This window comes from Trachemys scripta, chromosome 17 (assembly GCF_013100865.1).
Source record: "Trachemys scripta elegans isolate TJP31775 chromosome 17, CAS_Tse_1.0, whole genome shotgun sequence".
Lineage (NCBI taxonomy): Eukaryota > Metazoa > Chordata > Testudines > Emydidae > Trachemys > Trachemys scripta.
Genome location: NC_048314.1, coordinates 4,683,660 through 4,709,803, shown reverse-complemented (window position 1 = coordinate 4,709,803; position 26,144 = coordinate 4,683,660). Strand labels below are relative to the sequence as shown.

Below are 26,144 nucleotides of genomic sequence, written 5' to 3'. Positions count from 1 at the left end.
ATATTCTGAACATTATATTGCTCCAACAAGCTCAACGTTCTTTACAAAGGTGGCTAAGTGTTAAATTACCTTCTGTGTTAGATCTGAATGTACTGAGTTAACACAATAGCATCAAACTTTGTTATTAAAACCAAAGCTACCATATGGGAATGAGCCCAGATCCCAGCGGTGTGAGTGCATTGATTGACATCTCTTTGGTGTGTGATTTTGTCTTTTGAAGCTACAATCCCAGGTAGGAGAAGGAAGGTGTTTCTCTGTGGACTGCTCGGAAAAAGCAAAGGAACAGGCCCTCCAGGTTCTGAAGCACTTCAATGTTCAAGTATCCCTTGCAGATGTCTTCAGCCGTTGTCAGGTAGGACTCTTCCTTTCTGAATTAGCAGCTCTGCTTGAGCTGTGCACAGCTGACACCATTGTAGTACTCAGGCTTCACATCCTTTGGTCGTGCTTTGAGTTCGCCGGTTTCCCACCTGGACTTGGGAAAGGTTTCACAAAGGAGTGTGTCTTTTGGAATGTGCTAATATCCTTTAGAAACATCGGTGAACAAGTTAGAATAGCACAGATGCACATGAAGAGTGTTAGCCTCTGGTTTTGGATCTTCTTTTAACCTTAATGTTCATGGATATAGTCTTCTTTGTTCCTCCTTTCTCTACCTAGCATTTGCTGTTTTAATTGTAAAGCATGGTTAATATGGCTCTGTCATTTTGATGGGGAAGGATCTGTAAGTTTTGAAGGCTAGGTTTTTTTGCCTCAGGGTCTGTTAAGTTGGTTCACTTCGTTGCCAGCTGATAGATTCAGATTGTGTTTTTTTGTTTTGTTTTTAATAATTATTGATTGTGTTAGGCCTCAATCTTCTCCATACTCTGATCTCCTCCAGTTTCACTGTTTCAGTCATTACATTAACATGCTGAAATCGATTCCTTTGAAAACTGTAATATAAGCCGTCTTGTGACTTGTAACATCTCTTATCTTATCAGGGTTTTAAAGAGAGGAAGGGAAGAAATACACAAAACTAACTAGAAAGGAAGCATTCCCTTGTGGGTAAATGAGCCAAGTCTAACGTTTCAGTATCTTCTGTTTCATTCCCTCTGGTAAATAGCTAGCAGGGTCTCCCAGCACTGTGGAGCTTGCGAATTTTGCACCAAATGCAATGAATATTGGGAAAGCACATCAGTGTGTAGTTTCCTAGAATTCCACTTATATCTGATTTCAAAAGCTGTTGAAACAGTGTCTGTAAGTCACTCGGAAAATGAGTGGTCCAACTGTTCAGGAGCACTCATAAAATGGGAATATCACAGTGCTGAGCAGATGGTGTAGACATAATCTGGGTCAGATACTGCATCAGGACAAATGGATATATTCAGATATCAGATAATGTACTTGTTCTTGTGGTTTCATTCTTCTCAGAAGAGATTTTAATATTTTTCTAAAAACACAAGCAGGCTTTTTGGTTATTTTTGTTTACAAACCTTCTAACCAGCCATGTAGCCTCTAGTAGTGGGATTGCTGAAGATTCCATAAAACAGGAATGTTCTTCCTGAAAACCAGTAAAAATCCATTAGAACAAATAAATGCAGAGGGTATGAATGCTGCAAATACCTGTTGGATGATCTATAATAACTGCAGTTGGGTATCAGAGTAGTAGCTGTGTTAGTCTGTGTTAGCAAAAACAACAAGGGGTCCTTGTGACACTCTAGAGACTAACAAATTTATTTGGGCATAAGCTTTCATGTGCTAAAACCCACTTCATCAGATGCATGGAGTGAAAAATACAGTAAGCAGTATATATATTGCAGCACATGAAAAGTTGGGAGTTGCCTTACCAAGTGGGGGGTCACTTTTGTAGTGCTAACGAGGTCAATGCAATCAAGGTGGATGTTGTCCATTTCCAACAGTTAACAAGAAGGTGTGAGTATCAGCAGAGGGAAAATTACTTTTTGTAGTGACCCAGCCACTCCCAGTCTTTATTCAGGCCTAATTTGATGGTGTCCAGTTTGCAAATTAATTCCAGTTCTGCAGTTGCTCGTTAAAGTCTGTTTTTGACATTTTTTTTATTGAAGAATTGCCACTTTTAAGTCTGTTATTGAGTGTCCAGAGAGATTGAAGTGCTCTCCTACTGGTTTTTGAATGTTACAATTCTTGATGTCTGATTTGTGTCCATTTATTCTTTTGCGTAAAGACTGTCCGGTTTGGCCAATGTACATGGCAGAGGGGCACTGCTGGCACATGATGGCATATATCACATTGGTAGATGTGCAGGTGAACGCGAGCCCCTGATGGTGTGGCTGACGTGGTTATGTCCTGTGATAGTGTCCCTTGAATAGATATGCGGACAGAGTTGCAACGGGGTCTGTTGGAGGGATTGGTTCCTGGGCTAGTGTTTTTGTTGTGTGGTGTCTAGTTGCTGGTGAGTATTTGCTTCAGGTTGGGGGGCTTTCTGTAAGCAAGGACTGGCCTGTTTCCCAAGGTCTGTGAGAGTGAGGGATCATCATTCAGGATAGGTTGTAGATCCCTGATGATGCGCTGGAGAGGTTTTAGTTGGGGGCTGTAGGTGACGGCTAGTGGCGTTCTGTTACTTTCTTTGTTGGGCCTGCCCTGTAATAGGTGACTTCTGGGTACCCTTCTGGCTCTGTCAATCTGTTTCTTCACTTCACCAGGTGGGTATTGTAGTTTTAAGAATGCTTGATAGAGATCCTGTAGGTGTTTGTCTCTGTCTGAGGGATTGGAGCAAATGCGGTTGTATCTTAGAGCTTGGCTGTAGACAATGGATCGTGTGATGTGGTCTGGATGAAAGCTGGAAGCATGTAGGTAAGTATAGTGGTCAGTAGGTTTCTGGTATAGGGTGATGTTTATGTGACCATCGCTTATTTGCACTGTAGTGTCCAGGAAGTGGATCTCTTGTGTGGACTGGTTCAGGCTGAGGTTGATGGTGGGGTGGAAATTATTGAAATCCTGGTGGAATTCTTCAAGGGCCTCCTTCCCGTGGGTCCATATGATGAAGATGTCATCAATGTACCACAAGTATAGTAGAGGCACTAGGGGACGAGCGCTGAGGAAGCGTTGTTCTAAGTCAGCCATAAAAATGTTGGCATACTGTGGGGCCATGTGGGTACCCAGAGCAGTGCCGCTGACTTGAAGGTATACATTGTCCCCAAATGTGAAATAGTTATGGGTGAGGACAAAGTCACATAGTTCAGCCACCAGGTTTGCCGTGATATTATCGGGGATACTGTTCCTGACGGCTTGTAGTCCATCTTTGTGTGGAATATTGGTGTAAAGAGCTTCTACATCCATAGTGGCTAGGATGGTGTTTTCTGGAAGATCACCAATGGATTGTAGTTTCCTCAGGAAGTCAGTGGTGTGTTGAAGACGGCTGGTAGTGTAGGATCTGAGGAGAGAGTCCACATAGCCAAACAATCCTGCTGTCAGAGTGCCAATGCTTGAGATGATGGGGCGTCCAGGATTCCCAGGTTTATGGATCTTGGGTAGCAGATAGAATACCTCTGGCCGGGGGTGTGTCTGTGTAGATTTGTTCCTGTGCTTCTTCAGGGAGTTTCTTGAGCAGATGGTGTTGTTTCTTTTGGGAACCCTCAGTGGGATCAGAGGGTAATGGCCTGTAGAATGTGGTGTCAGAGAGTTGCCCAGCAGCCTCTCGTTCATATTCTGACCTCACCCACCTTGTCTCGCTAATATTCTGGGCCCACATGGCTACAACAATACTCCAGTTTATGATACAGGTGCTAGAACTGCTTAACTTTGCAGTTCTGTAATGTGTGCTGCTCTTCAATCATTGTTATTTATGTTCTTTAAAGCAATGCCTAGCAAAATCCATTATGTACCCTCATCCTTCCAGAAGAAATCTGCACCTGTGTATTATGATGGTAAAAGAGCTGTATTTATTCACACATGCTAGGGGACAGGCCCTGCTTTTGTGTCAAACTGGTTTGTATTTTTGAAAAGATATGTAGAGGGAAGCACACAGGTAAATATATATTTATAAAATAGAGAGATAGGACTAAAGCTTGTAGTATAGCGATATGCATGTAGGGACTCAAGTATGCGGTGCAGTATTGTTCTATATAAGAGGCTGCCTAAATATTGTTGCAGTATCTTGTTATACATTGATATGTCTACACGTAGTTGCTGTACTTGTGTAATTTTAGCTCAAAATCTGTTTGGATGTTACAAGTAGCTATTGGCTAAAGCCCTACTGCTTCTCAACCCGCTCTTGGGGCAGTCTAATCCACCCTGTTGATCTCATCTATATCTTATATTAAATTAAATTAACCACATTGTAAGGATGTGGCATTTCAGTGCTGACTTGCATACAGATTCAGATGTCTCTGAGGTTGCACTACTAACTTAATTTGTGTACAGTATCTTTCCTCTCACCTGGAACCCAAATCCCTTACAACTCTATACTACAGGAATCACTTCCTCACTAGCTATCGCCTGATTCCAGTGGGAGTAGTAGGTGCTCAGGATAAAGAAGTTTGAGGTGCAAGTCATGGTCTCATCCATCCTCCCTGTTGAAGGAAAAGGCTCAGGTTGGGACCATCGAATAGTGGAACTAAATGCGTGGTTACATAGGTGGTGTCAGAGAGAGGGCATAAGTAGGGTATATAAGTAGGGGCATTGCCAGCAGATTGAGGGACGTGATCATTCCCCTCTATTTGACATTGGTGAGGCCTCATCTGGAGTACTGTGTCCAGTTTTGGGCCCCACACTACAAGAAGGATGTGGAAAAATTGGAAAGAGTCCAGTGGAGGGCAACAAAAATGATTAGGGGGCTTGAGCACATGACTTATGAGGAGAGGCTGAGGGAACTGGGATTGTTTAGTCTGCAGAAGAGAAGAATGAGGGGGGATTTGATAGCTGCTTTCAGCTACCTGAAACGGGGTTCCAAAGAGGATGGATCTAGACTGTTCTCAGTGGTACCAGATGACAGAACAAGGAGTAATGGTCTCAAGTTGCAGTGGGAGAGGTCTAAGTTGGATATTAGGAAAAACTTTTTCACTAGGAGGGTGGTGAAGCGCTGGAATGGGTTACCTAGGGAGGTGGTGGAATCTCCTTAGAGGTTTTTAAGGTCAGGCTTGACAAAGCCCTGGCTGGGATGATTTAGTTGGGGATTGGCCCTGCTCTGAGCAGGGGGTTGGACTAGATACCTCCTGAGGTCTCTTCCAACCCTGCTAGTCTAAGATTCTATGATACTCTCCTCATAGCACAGAAGTCCCATTGGCAGTCTGGCAAAGGCTAGTGCTGAGATTTCAGGGTAACAAATGGCAACGCCCAAGCACTGTATAGTATTTATTCAGCAGGGTCAGCTGGGTAATGTGGATGTCTGACCTCCTTCCTTGTCTTCATGGAGCTTAATGGTCTCTGAACTACAGGCCTTTGGATGAAGAAAGTTTCTATTCCACTGCCAGAGAGCTGGAGGTTCATTATCAGCTGTGATAGTCAATCACAGATAAGCATTTTCTGTGTGTTGCAGGAAGCAATGTGGCATCCTGCCTGACTCCCTGTCGCGCAGAGCAGGGGTTTGTTTTGTCTCCTGGGCTCATGTTCTGTAAGTGATTTGATGAATGTCAGCAAATATTGTCACTGTAACAATTACCACATGTAACACGGAATGCATTAAAAATAGCCACCAGTTCACTTTGGTATCCAAGATTGTTATAAAGTGCACTTCCTCTTATCAGCTCCCTTGGCATGGATGGGGGATCTCTCTTTGGAGTTGAGAGGAATCTGACTTTCTTTTTTCCCCAGCCATGAGATCAAATCTTTCTCAGTTAAAACAAGTGCAAATGCTAGTTACCTCTGTGTGACTTCTCCCTGGAGGCTGAAGGAAAGGTTCACCTGCATGCTCTTCTTCCTCTGCTCTGCTTTGTGTTTTGATTTCTGAAGGATTTATTGATTTGTGCAAGTGATAAGCCTCATATGGTGCAAGTCACTAATTGCCTTGCTGTCTTTCTCAGTCTTACCATTGCATCTCTCTGTTGAGAACTGCATCTTCAGGCCTGTGTGATCAGCATGGATAACCCATCAGTATTTAGTATTGTTAGTGAGGCCTGTTCTATGGAAGGTTCTACCTTTAGAGGTGAGAGGATCTCCTTCAGCGAGCTCCCCCTTGGAGAAGTCTAGATGGTTTCTACTCAAGGCCCGTTCTTTATGGGTGATCAGAGACCCCCCAAGGGTCTCCCAGTTTTTCTCTGTTTTACTCCCCACACGCCAGATACCTTGCTTGTATAGAGGCAACTCCACTGGTTTCAGTTGAATTCCATGTATTTACACCAAATAAGAATCCTTGTTCCTCAAAGCTCATCAGAGATAATCCACCAAAGGCAGTACTAATATGTTACCTAACTTTAACATCTTTGCAATTAACCATTTAAGTTAAAATGTGGTATTTACATCCATTTGAAAAGTGGGTCTCTTCTGACCATCGGCTGTACTACATATTTCTGAACAGTCCTGTCTGTACTACTTACTTTTCTCTCAGATATACATATGCAGCTGAAGTGAGTGGAAGTGGTGTGCATGTCTCTGAGTTTAGAAGATGGATTTTAGATCATACAATTCATATACTGGTGCCTTTGCTCATCTTGAAGGATCTAAAGAAGTTCTTAGGGACTGCCCTGGGATTTTTTAAGGTCAGTTACCAAACCAGGTTTATGAAGCTTAGGTTGTAAAGTTATGCCTCAGCAGACCATTGTGTGTGTCTGTCTGTACACACAGGTACATCTAGCTGAAATCTAGGACATTCTAAATTAATTGTAAAGTTTGAGACCCCATATCAATGCCCATTTCCACCGTTCACCAACATCAGCTTGTTGTACAGCATCCTGAGCACCTTGATGGGTGAGGTTATTATCTGCTAGCCATGGGATGATCTCTGAAGGGAAAGAAGTCCATTGCTGGGACATTTAAAACTAGATTGGATACAGCACTGAAGATACTGTAGGGAACAAACCTGTCCTGCAGAGACTGATGACTTACTAGGTCTTTCTTCTCTGCCTCCTGTGGTTCTATGAAATCTCTGTCAATGAAATCTCACATGAACTCTAGTGAAGCAGCTGCAGATAGTTAGAAATGTAAATGAAACTATACAGTGCTAAGTTTGTTTAATGATCTTTTGCAATGGGACTGAGGTACGAAGGACTATCATTTCCTTTTACTGGCTCGGGTATGATGTCTGGGCTAAACAAATTTTTGCCAGTGAAAAACCACTTGTGACAGTGAAGCTAAATTCAGGACAGGGAAGCAGGAAACTTTCCACTGTGAGTAATACTACTCTATGCAATATCTTTTAGGCAGAGTTGCAGTTTCAGTGGTGATGAACTGAGGAGATATGCAATGGAAGTTATTAGCTTCAGAGCCCTGGTAACCTTCGTACTGCAAGTGCTTGTCATTGTGACTCAAAGAGCAAACAGATAGATAAAAGTTGTTCTTGTTATATAAGCGCACAGTCTGTAAGGGTTTATAACTTGGCTGTAAAATCTTGCTGGCCCGAGAGCCTACACACACGTTCTGAGCCAGGAGGGCCTGTTCATCTCCAGATGTGCTGGGTTTGTTCTCCTTGGATACAAAGTTCAAGCTTTGAACTGGAATGGCAAAGTGCTTGTAAGCTGCTGTTTGAATGTCTGGTGTGAAATGTTGCTCTTCCATTGAACGTGGAAAGAATTCTCCCCCTACCCAGGGCTGCCCAGAGGGGGGGGCAATTTGCCCTGGGCCCCGCAGGGGCCCCCATGAGAATATAGTATTCTACAGTATTGCAACTTTTTTTAATGTAAGGAGCCTCCAAAATTGCTTTACCCCAGGCCCTCTGAATCCTCTGGGCGGCCCTGCCCCTACCCGCTTGGAAGGCAGTATTGTCTAGGGGATAAATAACTGCATGGGACTCAGGAGACCTGGATTCTATCCCTGGTTCTACCACTGAGCTACTGGGTCACCTTGGTCAAGTCACTTCCCCTGTTTGGACCTCTTGTTTCCTTTCCCACCCTTTGTCTGTTGCGTCTATTTAGCTTTGAAGCGGTTTGGGGCCAGGATTGTTTCCTGCAATATGTTTGTACAGCACCTAACACAATAGGGCCCTGATCTCAGTTGGGGCTTGTAGGCAATTCTGTATCACAAACAAAAGTAATACCCCCTCCAAAATCAAACCTGCAGAAAAGAAAATTACATCTCTGATGCCTACTGCAGTTTTTGCAACTGAACCTCCCTCTGTTTATTGTGTAACTATCTATGTTCTAATAGCTTGTTTCTTTCCCTTCATTGAATGCTCTGATCCCCAATAAGCAAACCCCTTCATCTTTACTGATGTCCTGTTTAGCTTATGACCTCGGCCTAAGTCCTGCAGGATGTTATTTTTCATTGTCTGGAGATCTGAGATCTAATGTTCTTTGCCCTTTCAGTTTCAAAGCGACTTGCTCCAGCCTTTTTGAAAGGCATTAGTGTGGGACTGGGGGTGAGAGGAAACCACCAAGTTAGAAGCTGAAATGGTACAGCAGTTTCAGCAAATGTTTCCATCTTTGTGCGGTTCAGGTAACAAACCTCATGGCTGTGAAGCTCATCATGTGCAAGCTCTGATTTATGCAGAGTGAACATGGCATGGAGCAATCCGTTTGTCTGGGACAAATATAAAGGCCTTATGATTAGATGAAAAACCCTATGCTTGGGGCACTTTGCAGGAAGCTTTGAAGCCAGCCTGGGAACCCTGGCAATATTAGTCGATAAGTAATAATATAGATCCCTCAAGCTGTAGTTTAGCTTGAAAATGTGCATGTCTCTCATGAGCTTCTGTCACTGCAATCTGATCAGCAGGCTTTTTTGTTCCTTTTATGTGGGTTGTGCTGTTGGTCCAGATGAGGATGAGAACATCCAGCCATCTCCTTTCTCACAAACTTGTAAGCTGAGTAGTTATCTCCCCATTTTATCGTGTTTTGGAAGCGGGACCAGAGCAATTTTGTTTTGTGGTCCTTTTTCTGAGCTTGGGAAGGCTTGACAGAAATTTTACAAAAGGGCAATAAGCATGAGTTTTTAATGTAACTGTTGTGCTTTCCGTTATGCTCTGCACAAAACCTGGAAGATTAAAAGGAGCCAAATTGTATAAGGCCTTTCTTCTTCTCCAGAGACAGAGGGATTCTCCCACTGGGGCTGTGCCATCTTTTTGAAATAACAATTCTCACTCAGTTATCTTTTTAACTAAAGCATGACCCACAAGATCAGTAAAGAGTGTAAAAAACCTGAAATTCACAGAAGCCGCAGCATTGCAGTGTCACCAAATGTTGTGTCTCCAATTCCTACTTCTTGGCTCTGTAATCTCTCTGGGAAGGGCTGTGTCTTGCTGTGTGTGTAAAGCGACTAGTACTATGTACATAAAGAAATAACAAGGACCATATGCACTCTTTTTTACCAGCTTGAGAGCTTTGTGAAATGTAATATCGCTTTGAAACCCTCTGGGGTTTAATAAAAGGCTCATCCATCGGCTGCAATTTGTCAGTGCCTGCAGGTGAAGAAGACCTATGATTAACAGCATTCATGGTTTCCCCAGATGGGAGTTAGCAGCTTAGTCCTCCCACCCTCTCATCTTGAGATGAAAAATCAGTCCGATTCTTGTCCAATGTGGTTGATTTCTTGCTTCAAAGTGTAATTGTTCAACACAAAGGGTGAGACCCTCTTACTGTTTATCCTGGGCCTTGCACTTTAGATATAATCTGCACCTTGTACCGCTTAGATTCTGACTGGGAAACAGAGAGCTGGTACTGTTCTCTCTTTCTAGGGCAGCAGAAGGAGTGAACTGACCTCAAAAGATACTTGTCCATGGGATTGTTTTGCGTTTGAGCTAGCAGGCTTCATCAATGATTATACCTCTCAGTTACATAGTGTGTTCATCTTCAAGCTCCGTATGGACATCTCTAAGAGGTGGGCCTCCTTTTCAGTGTGGCAATTTTACACAACAGTGTTTAGTCAGCGGCAGGTTTGTACTAATTTATCAAGGGCAAATTGCACTTCTTTAGGACCTTAATTTGAGGTACTGTATTTGTTGTTTTCAAGTGGTTTACAATCCTTAATTAAGCCTCATAAATCTTATAATAGGCAGGTGTTGTTCATACCCATTTTATAGATAGGTTAACTCAGGCATCCAGAAGATACATGCCTTGTCCAGGGTCAAAAATTTAGTTAGCTGTGGGGATAGAAGTCAGAAGTCCTGAGACTCAGTCTCCTGTTCTAACTACTAGAGACTACCAGTCATGAATACAGATCCCTTTATTCTCATGCTGTAGCATGTGATAGGAATCACTAATGCATTGTGATAGGAATCACTTTTGCCAGCTCTTCCGGAAATGGTGCTCACTTGAAGCTGAGGGAAAAGTCAGGGACAACTCTGCTTCTTTCTGGGGTACTGGGAACACATTCCAGTGAGCTTTACATGTAATGAATAAAGATTCCAGTGAGTGTGTAGCCCTGTGATGAGTGTAAGAAAGTGCCTTGGGGTTCCTTGTTTGTGTTACAAAACCTCACCTAAGTTGTAAGCATTAACACCTGATGCTTACAAAGAAGGCAAAGAAAAAAGCATAATGCACCAACCAGTTCTGCAGTGTGATATACAAGTAGAAAAAAAATCTCTTCCTGACCTCTGCTGCCAATCAGCTTATGCCCTGGAGCACAAGGTCTGAATAATTTCCAGCGTGAAACTAGCATTCCACTGCATTATCTTACATGTATAGCACAGGGCCAAAAAAAAAAAAAAAAAGCGGGGGGGGGGGGGGGGGGGAAAAAAAAAAAAAAAAACTTGACTGGGCCTAATTCTTAGCAGCGAGCCTGGAGAATAGTGCCTGGTTCCCACAGACTGTACACTTTCCTGCCAAGATTTCAGTATCTTCAGAAATCCAGTGGAGCATGAAGGTCACAGCAAGGGAAGAATGACAGCCTGGGATTTTTTTCCCCTTTTACCAACTATGAGCAGACTGTTGTCTCTCTAGCATGTTGACTATTTTCATAGGGTTAGCATGAAGTTTATATTTTTCACAGACCAGTGGAAGTCAAATATGGGAATTCAGCAGATCAGCTGTGTTTCTTCAAGGAAGACAATTTGAAGTTATTCTTCTTCAGTTTCTGCAAAAGCTTCACTTGCAGTGAAATTTCCCATTCAGAGTTTTGACTGCAGATCCTTTTTGTGTGTGTGTATGAGTGTCTATCCAGGTTCTGTTTTGTGTAGTTGTATACCTTTTCTCATTTCTCTTGATAAGGCCAAATTAGCCATTACAATTTAATTATCCTCAGCTTACAAAGCAAATGTTTTCATTTGAGGACTCTCATCCTTATTTCTTGGAGCTGGACTAGTCCTGCTGCACTGAATACACTCAAGGTATGGATATGCATTTTTTTCCTGGACAGCAATACCAGTTGGAAATATGCTGGATTTAGCCAGTGGAAACAGAGCCAATGAATAATGAGCCAAAGTGAAAATGGCTTATGTATTTAGACTAGCATAGTAGAGGAGACACAATGTAACACAAATTAAACTTCCTTTTATAGAGCTCTGCATGAGGCTTTTCCCCTTTTCTTGGTTTTGGACAGATCAGTGAAGTATATTGGTCAGCAGTGATTCTGGTGCACAGGGAGAAAGTAAGGAAAAGTCACAGTGACAGAGTGACTGTAAGGAAAATGCAGAATGCTCTGGAGAAGGCACTGACACAGCTATAATTCCCATGTGTCTGAGAAAAACTGTCCCCTATGTTTTCTCTCCAATTGCATGAGAAAACAGAAGATTTGAGGCCAATTTAAGTTCTGTTGGTTTCTAGTTCCTGGTGTCTCTTAAAGGTCAGAGTTCAGTGTGTTGACTATATCAAGAAGTAAAAATTCTGACTCCTATTTCTCTTTCCGTCTGTAAGCTTGAGAGCTTTTTTGTGTGTGTCCATTGTTGCCCTTATAATGTTTATTGTTCACACATCATGTCATATTAATGATTCAGTGCTCAGTTCTGCCAGTGTATATAGTACAGTATATCATACCTACTGATTCCAGTCATAGACTTTGTCAGATCTGTAATTTTTTGACAGCATCAGTTTTGCATTAAGCATTTGTTTTGTAATACTATTACTTTGGACTTGCACAGCAATGATCATCTGTGGATCTTAAACATTAAATCACACCTGTCCAGAAAATGGACAATTTCTACCATTCATAGTGTTGGTCGTATGAAGTATATCACACCCAAAATCAAAGAAAACCTTGTTGCTATGTACCATAATTCAAAATAGTATGTCTTTTGATGCAGGTGCATTTCATCTGTTGATATGAAGGCATTCTCAGTCAGAAGCTAATAGATGTTAAAATTAGTGAGCAACATATACAGGGCTTGGGCCTTTCAGGGAGACTTTACAGTAACTCCTGGCTTAACGCTGTAGTTCTGTTCCTGAAAAATGCGATTTTAAGCGAAATGATGTTAAGCGAATCCAATTTCCCCATAAGAATTACTGTAAATGGGGGGGGTTAGGTTCCAGGGAAAATTTTTTCACCAGACAAAAAACTATATATATATATATACACACACACTGTATACATTTTAAACAAACAATTTAATACTGTTCACAGCTATGATGATTGAGAAGCTTGGTTGAGGTGGTGGAGTCAGAGGATGGGATATTTCCCAGGGAATGCCTTACTGCTAAATGGTGAACTAGCACCCGGCTGAGCCCTCAAGGGTTAACACATTGTTGTTAATGTAGCCTCTCACACTCTACAAGGCAGCAGGAATGGAGGGGAGGGGAGACAGCATAGCAGACAGAGACAGACACACACCTTGTGTGTGGGAGAGAGAGAGAAATGCAAACTGCCCCTTTAGGGAAGCTGACCCGCTCTTAAGTGCATTGTCTTTTTAAGTGGATCAGGAAGTTGAGACAGCAGCTGCTGCCCCAAGCTCTCTCTGTCTCTCTCCGTCCATGTCCCCACCCTGCTCTATATGGAGAAGGGGTAAGCAGGGTGTAGGAGCAGGGGGGAGGGGGACACCCTGACATTAGCCCTCTTCCTTTTCCCCCCCCCCTGCACAGCAAGCAGGGGGCTTGGGGAGCAGTTCCAAGGCAGAGGGCAGGAGCAGCATATGGCAGAGACGGGAGGGACAGCTGAACTGCCCGGCAATTGATAGCCTGCTGGGCAGCTGCTGCACAAGGAACTTAAGGGAGTGGGGAGCTGACGGGGGGCTGCTGGTCCACCTGGTTCCAAGCCCCCACCAGCTCACTCCAACGGGCTGCTCTTCCTGCAAGCGGTGGACGAAGCAGGCGGCTGCCAAACGACATTAGAAGGGAGCATTGTGCAACTTTAAACGAGCATGTTCCCTAATTGATCAGCAACGTAACAATGAAACAACATTAACTGGGAAGACTTTAAGTGAGGAGTTACTGTACTTCCCAAAAGGTTCACTGCTGTAAGTGACATAACAGATGACAGTAAAATAATGTGTTGGACAGGGAGAGTTGATCCAGGTGGGAGAACAACAGGCAGATGGAATGTTAACATGGAAACTGAAGTCCCTGAGGATGAGTGTTATATGGAAAAGAACTGTAAAAAACCACTAAGGCCAAACATGCTGATGTTTTGCTTTTTGCACACTGGGCTAACCGTTGATTTCATTTAGTTTGCTGCTGTTGCCATGATTTCTCGCACTCTTCCTGATTTTGACTATTTAAACAAGTTGGGTAATAAGCCAAAAGTAAAAAAGCACAATGAATTTTTCACCATTCAGAGAAAAAGATTCTGCTTCTATGGAATGATCCAGAACTCCCTACCGATGGCAAACCCATGTCTTTACCCTGCATTATCCCTCCATGTCTCTGGCAGATCTCACATTGCACCAGGTTCTGGTGTTAGGCCATACCTCCCCAAAACAGGGCTTTCCCTGTATCTGCAGCATATAGTGGCTTTTGCTGGAAAGCTCATATTACCCCAATGAAAATAATCGGTTATGCAAAGTTCCACCATTTAGATTAGGTTTCTTATTTGTGGCCATTGAGGTGTGAAAGTGAAAGCTAATCTGCACTGCAAGCCTGGGGCCACTATGTGTAGGCTAACTCCTTATGATACCTTTACATTTGGCTCATGGGAACGGAGCAGGCCAGGTCCTGCAATACAAGTCAAAGGAAAACAAAACACAGGTGGTCAGTTTACATCAATGCTCTGAGGCTTGGCATGTCCGCAGAATACTGCTCTGCAGTCCAGACAGGCCCAGAATAGCCTTAACAAAGAATAAACCAAAGGAAGTGGTGAGGTTTGGGCCTGGCATTTGGCCCAAGGATTTTTCTAGTAATTTCAGTTAAGAAGTGTCGGACCATTATTCCCGGGGCCTTGCACAGATTAGGCCAGGTTCTTTCCCCAGAAGTAGTACCTGATGGCTGATGGTTTCTCTCACAGGCTCACCTGGCTGCCCACTTAGGTGAGCAGTACAGAGCCGTAGGCATTGTTAAATGCTTCTTTTTGGGATGCAGATTCCATGCAGACAGAATGAGCAGGTTTGATTTCATAGGCTTCTGTCATGTGCTTTCTTTTTTTTATTACCACCACATCACTGCCAACCTCAACATTTTACTGGGGGAGTCAGGAGAGGAAAAGTCACTCTTCATATCAGCCCCCCAAGTGTGTCTGAAGCACATCACTCACTTCTGTGACACTAACATGACTTTTCTCCTGTTAGCGCTGTAGATCCAGTATGATAATAGGGGAGAAAGTGGCAGTCTCTATTCTACTTCAGGCATCCTCAGCAAAACAGTCAGCTCCCACACTTCCGAGAAAAACTGCTTGAGCAATGTTTGTAGAGCTATTTATTGTTTCCTTCCCCCGTAAACTCAAGTTGCTTTAGTGGCATGACTCAAAGAGGCTTCAGAGAGAGAAAAATTATAACCAATACATTTACAAAACTCAAAACATTAATTAAAAGAGATTTCATATACACAGTGTCATCTTAATGCCTGGTGTTGCATAATCTGTCAGGGCTAGCAAAAGATCGCCCACCTTCTACCATTGGGAAAGAGGGTTTCCAGTTCTCCAAAAGGATAAAGCACCCATTTCTAGAACTAGCTCTTCTCAAAATACTGGACCTTAAACCTGTCTCTAGTGCCCATCCTGTGCTTCAGAGAGCGGGGGAACAAATTGTGTGGGTTTTCTTCTTCAGTGGCAGATGTTTGGCATGTTCAGAGGAGTGAAATGATAGTTGATGGATTATGACAGAGTGCAAGTGATATGGTCAAAGGGGAATGATATATGTAAGTTATCACCTGGATGAAATCTAGAATAGCAAGACTTAACTGAACTGAGCTCTCCCAATCCTCTGGAGAGCTTTCTGCACCTTTAGCTCTGGAGTTATTAGTAAAATATTTGTTCTGGTTCGGTATAGTGCTTACAGCAGAGGACTGGGAATCTGGATTCCTGGATTCTACCTGAGTCTCAGTCTTTCACACACTGGCTGACTTTGGGCAAATCACTTACTCTCCCTGTGTGTCTCTTTCGTTGGGGAGGCGGGAACAAGAGTGATCCACCACCACAGGGGGCTGTTTGGCTAAACCTTAAGCTGTCATGGGATAAGAGGGAAGGTGCTCTCATGGACGGGTAACTGGTTAAAAGATAGGAAACGAAGGGTAGGAATAAATGATCAGTGTTCAGAATGGAGAGTGGTATATAGTGGTGTCCCCCAGGGGTCTGCACTGGGACCAGTCCTATTCAACGTATTCATAAATGATCTGGAAAAAGGGGTAAACAGCGAAGTGGCAAAATTTTCAGATGATAAAAACTACTCAAGATAGTTAAGTCTGAGGCAGACTGCGAAGAACTACAAAAGGATCTCACAAAACTGGGTGACTGGGCAACAAAATGGCAGATGAAATTCAATGTTGATAAATGCAAAGTAATGCACATTTGAAAACATAATCCCAACTATACATATAAAATGATGGGGTCTAAATTAGCTGTTACCACTCAAGAAAGAGATCTTGGAGTGATTGTGGATAGTTTTCTGAAAACATCCACTCAATGTGCAGCGGCAGTCAAAAAAGAGAACAGAATGTTTGGAATCATTAAGAAAGGGATAGATAATAAGACAGAAAATATCATATTGCCTCTATATAAATCCATGGTACACCCACATCTTGAATATTGCATTCAGATGTGGTCACCCCATCTCAAAAAAGATATATTGGAATTGGAAAAGACTCAGAAAAGGGCAACAAAAATGATTAGGGGTATGGAACGGCTTCCGTCTGAGGAGAGATTAATAAGACTGGGACTTTTCAGCTTGGAAAAGAGACAACTAGGGGGCGATATGATAGAGATCTATAAAATCATGACTGGTGTGGAGAAAGAAAATAAGGAAGGGTTATTTACTCCTTCTCATAACACAAGAACTAGGGGCCACCAAATGAAATTAATAAGCAGCAGGTTTAAAACAAACAAAAGGAAGTAGTTCTTCACAGAACGCACAGTCAACCTGTGGAACTCCTTGCCAGAGGATGTTGTGAAGGCCAAGACTATAACAGGGTTCAAAAAAGAACTAGATGAGTTCATGAAGGATAGATCCATCAATGGCTATTAGCCTGAATGGGCAGGGATGATATCCCTAACCTCTGTTTGCCAGAAGCTGGGAATGGGTGACAGGGGATGGATCACTTGATGATTACCTGTTCTGTTCATTCCCTCTGGCATTGGCCACAGTCGGAAGACTGGATACTGGGCTAGATGGACCTTTGGTCTGACCCAGTATGGCTGTTCTTATGTTCTTGCCTTAGGATCCCCTGATGATAGGTGTGAGGGAGGGGTCACGTTCTGTTACGATGGTCACCGTTTCCACAGGTGAAAAAACGGAATAATGGTAATACAACAGGAAACAATGAACATATATTTGAAAGGTGTCAGAGGTTTATGCTTTCCGTGTTACGTGCCTTTATACAGTGTCATTCATATTCAGTTTAGTGTCACAGACAATACTCAGTTGCCTTCTTATTTGTTAACAAAAACACATCCTCAGTGACCCTTTAAAGTCCCCAATGAAAATTCCCAGTACCTTGTTATTGTTGATGTGACGCATCCCTGCCTATAACAGGAGCTTCTCCTGACAGCTACTTCTGCGCAGCTTTGTAAAACTCTGCAATTCAAACCCAAACTATAGATAGTTTTAAATGGCTAATGATGGGCCTCCTGGGAGATTTCTGCCAAACTCTTGAAGACCGCCGAGCTTTAGAAGTTGCAGGATGTCCTTTTCCAGAGCCCCAGGGCAGGAGGAATTGGCAGAGACAGATTCTCCTACCAAAGCAGGATCATACTGGTTATTTTTTCAGTTACAAGCAAAGTATAATTCATTCTGTTGCTTAGCAGAAGAGAGAGAGCTGTGGGATATCAAATAATTTATATAATAATAAATAAATAAAGCAGATTTGGGCAGAAATCCTTAGAAGACTTGAAGTTTAATTACTTTGAAAATCTGTCACTGTTACTCTAAAACAAACAAACAAACAAAACCAAAAGAGCTTGAATAATTTAAACATTGGATTATTACTGAACTTATATGAGAGCTATAACTATATATTTTCTAATGGTATAACAATAGCATGGTAATATTTATAAACTGAGAGTAACATTTTCAAAAATGTCTACGTGACTTAGGAGCACAGATCCCATTTTCAAAGTGATATAAGCACTTAGGAGCCCAAGTCTTGTTGAAAGTCAGTGACTAAATCACTTTGGAAAGTGGGACTTAGGCTCCCAAGTCACTTAAGTACTTTTGAAAACGTTACTCTCAACTCAACTTATTCATGATATGGCTTTCACAAGAAGGTGGGGTTTCTCCTTCCATTTGGGTCTCTTCTTTATGTCTGAAGTTTGGTGGCCCTTAGTGACAGTGAATGTCAGTCTCTTGCTTAGCTCAGATATTGTTCAGAAAATCTCAATTTAAAACAGTCAGTTGTGGGAGAGGCTGGCACAGTGAAAGGCTCCGCAACAGCAAGCTCCTTCCATCCCAGCAAAACCCACACAAAGGTTTATTTTTAACTGTGACACTGGCATGCTGTTGGCTGCCATCGCATTGATCAGGCAGCTTGCAGCAGGCTCAGCCCTTAACGTTGGTTTCCTTTCTATTATATTGAAGCCTTTTGCCACAGGGACTGCTTCTTACTTGAGTACAACGCCTTGCACTGGGGCCATGCCCTTAGTCCCTGGCACTACCGTAACACAAATAATAATAGAGGAATGACCCCCACAACTACGGGCTTAGGAATGTCACCAGTTTACCAAGGTGAGCCAAATTCAGCCCCAAGTGTCCTGGGGTAAGTGGAGGTAGCTCCCATGGGAGTCTGGGCCAAATGCCAAGATGATATTAACAGTGGTGTAACTTACTCATCATGTTGGTCAGAAGGCAGGTGTAAGTGGAATTAATGCAATTAGCATTTGCTTGACAGTCAGTGGGTGTGCAAAATGAACTAAGGGTATGTCTTCACTAGCAACGTTAAAGCACTGCTGCGGCACCAGCGCTGTAAAACACCCCCCCCCACGAGGGGAGTAACTGGGATTGTTTAGTCTGCAGAAGAGAAGAGTGAGGGGGGATTTGATAGCTGCTTTCAACTACCTAAAAGGGGGTCCCAAAGAGCATGGATCTAGACTGTTCTCAGTGGTAGCAGATGACAGAACAAGGAGCAATGGTCTCAAGTTGCAGTTGGGGAGGTTTAGGTTGGATATTGGGAAAAACTTTTCACTAGGAGGGTGGTGAAGCACTGGAATGGGTTACCTAGGGAGGTGGTGGAATCTCCTTCTTTAGAGGTTTTTAAGGTCAGGCTTGACAAAGCCCTGGCTGGGATGATTTAGTTGGGGATTGGTCCTGCTTTAAGCAGGGGCTTGGACTAGATGACCTCCTGAGGTCCTTTCCAACCCTGATATTCTAGTGAGTGAAAGGAAATCAGCTCTTCCTGTGGGTCTCCAGCCCAAGCTAAACCCTTTGTTGAGGTTGGTTCCTGTCCACGGAGGGGAAAAATGAAGGAGCCTTTTGTGTGCGTGTTGTACTGTGGCAGAATCCTCATTGAAACAAGGGCCATGTGGGCAGAATTGCTGGGCCGTTTTCAGTGTGAGGATTGCTCCTGCATTCCCACCACAGTGGGTGCACCTCAAGGAGAGACTCTCCTCCTTCCCATTAATGTACTTCCAATAACAGTGTGAATGCAGGGAAATGTGTTCCCAATTTGTGATTGCGCCAGTGACAGATAATTATCACTATCATAGGGCTGTCATTTTGTTGTTTCCAATGTTAGTTATTTGATTTTGTTGGGCTGGGATTTTCCAATGTGTCTACAAGAGTTAGGTGCCCAAGTCCCATTGAATTTCTATGGGAGCTGGGCACCTAAATCCCTTGGGCTGTTCAGAATCCCAGCCTTATTGAGATGTGTATACAGGAGGGAATTGAGACCCTAATCAATGCTCAAGGCACCCGGCCACAGGCTCCAAAAACAGAAATAAACAGCCAACTAACAAAGATGAAAACCCTCCCCAGTCTTGAATAATCCAAACACGGCCTTACACATTGATGTGTTTGTTGGCCCAAGTGCAACACTTTGTCTTTGGAGTAGCCTAAAGCTGAACAAGAGCATTCTGAAGCAATGGAGACAGTGCCTGTAAGTGGTGGCACGTGGTTGAGCTGCTGTGTTAAACGAACAACCTCCTGCGGCAAAGGGACAATCTGATGACATCCTTTTGAGACTGTTTGTTCTGGGGGATTTCCTCCCTTAGACCAAAGGCCCTAATTTACCTGTACTCATTCAGCAACAAAAGCAAGCAAGAAACCCAGTGTCTTCCCCTTTGAGAGAGGCTGGAAAATCTTCCCTGTATTTAAAGTTCCCATGGCTGCAGTTAGAAATTGGCACAGAGCTGGCCAGGGGGTTATCTGAGGTCATGTACTCAAATAGTTGTAGATAAAACAAGGGCCTGTTTGCATTGGAAATCTCCAGAGGGCTTTTCCTTTGTGAGAGGGGTAATGATATTGCACGAGGACATGAGCCAAAATAAAGATTCGACTCTATGTGCAGTAGCTCAGTAGAATAAAATGAGTGATGGAAAAAAATGAGATGTTATTTTTCTGTAGTTACTATTGGGATGAAAGAATTATAGCTGAGGAGAGGGAATCTTGCAGTGAGGCCACATCTAAGACTAAGGGCTGGACTCCACTACGGGGAGATCGATACTGCTGCAATCAATGCAGCAGGGGTCAATTTAGTGGGTCTAGTGAAGACCCGCTAAATCTACGGCAGAGCGCTCTCCGGTAGACCCCGGTACGCCAGCTCTCCGAGAAGAGTAAGGGAAGTCGACTGGAGAGTGTCTCCCGTCGACGTAGCACGGTGAAGACACCGGGGTAAGTCAATCTAAGCTACGTCGACTCCAGCTACATTATTCATGTAGCTGGAATAGCGGAACTTAGGTCGACTTACCCCCATAGTGAAGACAGGCCCTCAGTTTACAGTGCTACCACTGGATGAAAATCATACTAGCTGAAAGAGGAAGAAAAGAGGTAACCAGTCTGGGGCCTGTAATAACCATTCTTTGCATCTGTTTATACATCTCTGTAGGCTGTTATCCCAAAATGAACCTGGGTTCCATTCTGGGCAATGCTGAGCCACTGCATTCCCATATTGCAAAGCCATTTGGGCATTGTGGACCAGTAATCAAATGCTCAGTGTTCTGGTCCCTGCTTGAAAGAGTCGTCCTTTGTTACCTGTTGATCCGCCACTGAACATGCTCCATTTCCAATCAAACCGTATCCGTTGTGGCAAATGCACAAAGAGAACTATTCAATGGGTTTTGGAGGCTAAAGAGGGAATAAGACTCAGCCAAGCCCTTTTGCAGACCCTTGGGAAACTATTTATTCAATATACAGGCCTGTACACTAAAGCATATTCGTACATGACGTTCCTGCCAGGTTTTTTCCCAGTTCTTGTTAGTGAAAAATGTATGCTTGTAATAACAACTTTCTCCCTTGCAGCTCAGCTTCTGCAGTGATGTTTATGGTTTCATAGTCAGTTATGAAAATAAATGAAATTACAAACAGAAAATAGCAAAGCAGGGAGGAAATTTGGACTTTGGGGGCTTTCCATCTTCCTGTGGCAGTCTCAGATGCCACATTTGATGGACACTGCTGGAAGAATATAAGTGGACAGACTGAGAATGAGTAAAATGGAGAGCAAGAGGCAAGAAGCCCTGGACATACATTTTGCCACCCCTCCCTAGCATCCTGAATGTTTAAATGCTTTGAAGAGCTGTTTACTGAGCATCTGCACTAGAAGCTCTATCGTTTGGGAGACCTGAATGGAATTCCTAATTTTGGTGCATGAACCCTTAACCCTTATCCCCACTTGCGACAGCACTCAGTGACAGTAACAGCTGAAGCTGATGTGGCAGCAGTTCTCAGGCCTCAGAGGTGTCCACTTTGGGATAATCCACACAAGCAGGCTGTGAAGAACCAGTCCTCTTGGGCATTGGTGGAGGCTCTTCTTATGTTGCTGAGTATTCATTACTTTGCCTTTTAGTTCCTGCATATGGTCAAAGTGAGAGGAATCCCTTTGTACACTGTTAAGATCTATATTCAGTGTGACTGGGCAAGTCCTGCAGACCTGAGGGGTTGTGGTTATGTACTTCAGATTTTCTTTGTGGTGGGTAGCACGTAGGCAGCGTACATGCTTTAAGATCAGAAAGGGGAGAAGGTTAGTGCTAAGTAAGCTGATACTATTTTTGTGCCATAAAGAATATTGCCTGACACTCAAAGGGACACCGAGACTTTTGGGGGACTTGCTAGATGTTCTTCAGGGTGTTACAGTGAAAATTATAATGAGAAAATAATATACTTTATTAATTTCACTTCTGAATCTTGTCAGAAATTTCATGCAAACTGCTTACAGTTTTCCTCCATTCAGTAATTTGTACGCGACTTGAAATTATTTGCTGATGATTTTCAGTCTGGAATCTTTGAAGGCATCTGTGAGAGTTAGGATTCCAATTCACACTGCATTTCAATTGGATTTGAGCACAAAACTCCTTTAGGGTCCTTTGAAAATCCCAGACTCAGTCAATAGTGCTTGGTCTGTATATTGGCCCAAGAAGTTCATTGGAGTATTTTGACATTTGACTTGCTGAATTGTTTTATTGGTATGTTTCTGTTCCCTGATTAGTTGAGAAGAACTGTTAGAACCAGGTTTTCAATGCATATTCTCATATTTACAGCTTCAAAATTCAATTTCTGGGAATATTCTCCAGAATTTCCTTAAAATTCATTGTCTGTGCACATTCCTTCCAGGAAACTAATGTGTTAGAGATGGAAAGACATAAAAGGAGTTCAGACAAGGCTATTGTGTCTTTGAACCCTAATCTTGTATGACTCTCTGAATGTGAATTCATGGGTTTTTTCTAAAAAAAAGGAAATCTCTTTGCAGTGTTCCCCCAACTCCTCTTATTCTGCAGATCATCATTATAATGGCAACTCAGCTGCCAGGATCCAGCTCACACTGACCTATAACAGTGTTATAGAGGAGTTTTTACTAAGCTGGGAAAACAATTTTAGTTTTTAACTAAGGTGATCAGGAGATTCTGTCTTCCTGATCCTCTTAGGGTTTTCTATAGCAGTAACTGTTCCAGGATCTGAGTTCTGGATAGACACTACATGGCATATTTCTTAATGTATTTTGTTTTAATACCCTCTTTATCTCAAAAGGCAAATTGGTAATAAAATACTTTTGATGCACAATCATCCATCAAAAATACTTATGGACCACTAAGGTTCTTTCCCTGTATGCATGGACATACTGGGGACAAACACTAAGTTATCAGTAGGGAGGAGAGAGGCTAAAAATAGAATATTTAGCACTTATAAAGTTCTTTGTCTTCAAAGCTCTGTGCAAACCTTAGTCTTTCTTCATAGGAGACCTGCATGAAAATCCTTGTCTAGGTTGCTGATAGACAGGCATCTGAGTGTCATGCTTATTCCCATTGGACAGTTGTCCATTTTACAGTATCACTCCTCAGTTTAGTAGATTTGTTGGTCACTGCTCAAAAGGGACACAGGAGTGGCACAAGAGTTGATGTCACAGGTCAAACTTGAAGTGGGAGAGAGATTTTGCCATCTAAGGAAAAACTGAGAAGCTCTTTATGACAGGTTTCAGAGTAGCAGCCGTGTTAGTCTGTATCCGCAAAAAGAACAGGAGTACTTGTGGCACTTTAGAGACTAACAAATTTATTTGAGCATAAGCTTTTGTGGGCTACATCCCACTTCATGCATCCGAAGAAGTGGGATGTAGCCCAAGAAAGCTTATGCTCAAATAAATGTGTTAGTCTCTAAGGTGCCACAAGTACTCAAGCTCTTTTTGGTTTAATTGAACTTACAGTCTTTGATTGGTTTAGGGTGGAGGCATTTTCTGCTTGTTTCGTGCCCAGTGGAAATACAGTATTCTGAAAGCATGACTTGAAATAATCTTACATTTATATACCCACAGGAGACGGACGTCAGATACTGTGCCTGCCATCAGCTCAGCCTGATGATTAATTTACTAACAAATTGAGCTGGATTTTAGCTTTTTACTGGAGAATTTCTGCATTTTTGTTTGTAGGTGACTTGTGCTAATTTGGCATCTGTTTCCAGGGCGGTTTTAGTTTTTTTGTTTTTTTTTTTTTCCAGCACAAATGCTTAGTTGGTACAATAATAGGAAAACTCCTGTGCTTTTTTTGTTGTGGGGAGAGGTGTTGGTGAAAGTAGCTCACTAGAAGGGTGAGTCACTAGAAGGGTGAGTAGGGGCAGCTGTTGTCTTTGGCTCGGGAGAGCTTTGGCATTTGTTGAATCTACTGAGGAAACACATGCTTAAAATCTACAGCAGTTAAACCCAGCTTCTAAAACAGCAGATAAAAGAAAGACCACATGTTCAGTTTCAGTTGGTTCAGTTCTTGTTAATAACTATAGCGTGCTCTGGCTATAGAGCCATAGGTGTGGGTGATACTTTACCAGGTTCCCAGTCTCGAGGGACTTACAGTCTAACACAGTATAGGGTCTAGTCTGGTATCACTCTGCTGAATTAGAAGATACTGCATAAAATAGTTGGGACATGAGGCTGTAAGAGCATGGAGCTAAACAGGTTTCATCCCTACATCTGAACTTGGAATGATGCCCCCTCTAACTATAATGGGGGTGAACTTCAGCATGTTTTGAGCAGGTTATATAACATGAATCCTAGTATCCTGGCATCTGCCTTCTCCCAGTTTAGCCAGTGCATTTGGTCCTATACCATTGAGGTCAATGGGAGTTTTGCTGTTGAGAAAAATAGGTGCAGGGCTGGACCCAACATGTTGGAACATCAAATACATAAAACAAGCCTGAGCCCTCCTAATGCCGTGTGTATGACTGAACCCAAGGAGCATACTAACATAATCTAAGTGGGGCATCTCTAGCCCAGAATGAGGCACAACAGTGGGCCCAGAGGTACATTCCTGTTCTGCAGAATGGGGAAAGGACCTGCACCCTCACCACAGACACTGAGTAGGGAGTTTCTAAGAACATAAGAATGTCTTCCAACAGTGGCCAGTGCCAGGAGCTATAGAGGGAATGAACAGAACAGGGCAATTATTGGGTGATCCATCCCATGTCATCCAGTCCCAGCTTCTGGCATCAGAGGCTTAGGGACACCTAGAGCATGGGATGTATCCGTGACCATCTTGGATAATAGCCATTGATGGACCTATCCTCCATGAACTTATCACTTATTTTTTGAACCTAGTTATAATTTTGGCCTTCACAATGTCACCTGGCAACGAGTTCCACAGGCTCACTGTGCGTTGTGTGGAGAAGTACTTTTTTTCTTTGTTTTAAACCTGTTGCCTATTAATTTCATTGAGTGACCATGGATTTATATAGTGGCATTATGATATGTACTGTCTTATTATGTATCCCTTTCCTAATGGTTCCTAACATTGTTAGCTTTTTTTCTGCCACTTCACATTGAGCAGATGTTTTCAGAGAACTAGCCACAATGATTCCAAGATCTCTTTCTTGAATGGTAACAGCTAATTTAGAACCCATCATTTTGTATTAGGGCTGTCAGGCAATTAAAGAAATTAATTGCAGTTAATCATGAGATTAAAAAATTAATCAAGATAAAAAAAATTAATCGCAGTTTTAATCGCACTGTTAAACAATAATAGAATACCATTTATATATATGGAGATATATCTATCTCATAGAACTGGAAGGGACCCTGAAAGGTCATCGAGTCCAGCCCCCTGCCTTCACTAGCAGGACCAAGTACTGATTTTGCCCCAGATCCCTAAGTGGCCCCCCTCAAGGATTGAACTGACAACCCTGGGTTTAGCAGGCCAATGCTCAAACCACTAAGCTGTAACTATCCACCCTCCGCCTCCTCACTTTAGGTCCTGGAGAACTCCCAGGTCGGGTTCCTACAGGAGGAAAGACAAGGACAAGGGGCATAAATGGAAATATCCTTCATCCTGCTCAGTTGCGCAACCTGATGCCCCCCAGAAACCAGGGAGGCCAGAAGCAGTCGTTTTGAGGATGCGCCAGGAACAATGTCCCAGTCAATCTGCTGGATCCATCCCTATCTTTCCTCAGCTGCCTCCACCCTTTCCAGTCGGCCTGGTCTTGTATCATCTCGGACCATTGGGTGTGCGACACCATTTCGTTGGGCTAGACCCTGCAGTTTGTAGCCGGCCCACCCCCCTTTCCTGTCCCTCTTCAGGGACTCTTCTCACGAGCAATTGCTATTCCAGGAGGTCGAGAACCTCCTGCGCCTGGGGGCAGTAGAGGAGGTTCCTCGGGACATGGTGGGAAAAGGATTCTACTCCTGTTATTTCCTAATCCCAAAGGCAAAAGGGGGTCTCAGATCCATCTTGGACCTGTGTCTCATGAAGTTGAAATTGTGCATGGTCTCCCTGGCTTCCATCATCCCCTCTCTGGATCTGGCAGACTGGTACACCGCCCTCGATTTAAAGGACATATATTTCCACATTTCCATTTTCCGGGGCACCGGTGCTTCCTCCATTTCATGCTGGGCCAGTCCCATTTCTAGTTCACGGCAATGCCTTTTGGTCTCTCATCAGCCCCGAGAGTGTTCACAAAGTGCATAGAGCCAGAGGCC

The 26,144-nt window shown here is 43.1% G+C and overlaps 1 protein-coding gene across 2 annotated transcripts in view; it reads left to right on the top strand.

Annotated features, from left to right (window-relative positions):
* The window catches only part of EXD3 (exonuclease 3'-5' domain containing 3), a 601,904-nt gene that overhangs the window by 284,700 nt on the left and 291,060 nt on the right, over positions 1-26,144 (top strand). The window contains exon 19 of one of the 2 annotated variants that reach the window (XM_034793606.1): positions 221-352. The exons of the other annotated variant lie outside the window; for it this stretch is intronic. Coding sequence (XP_034649497.1) covers positions 221-352 — 132 coding nt within the window. The remainder of the gene's footprint in view (positions 1-220; positions 353-26,144) is intronic. 2 annotated transcript variants of the gene reach the window in all.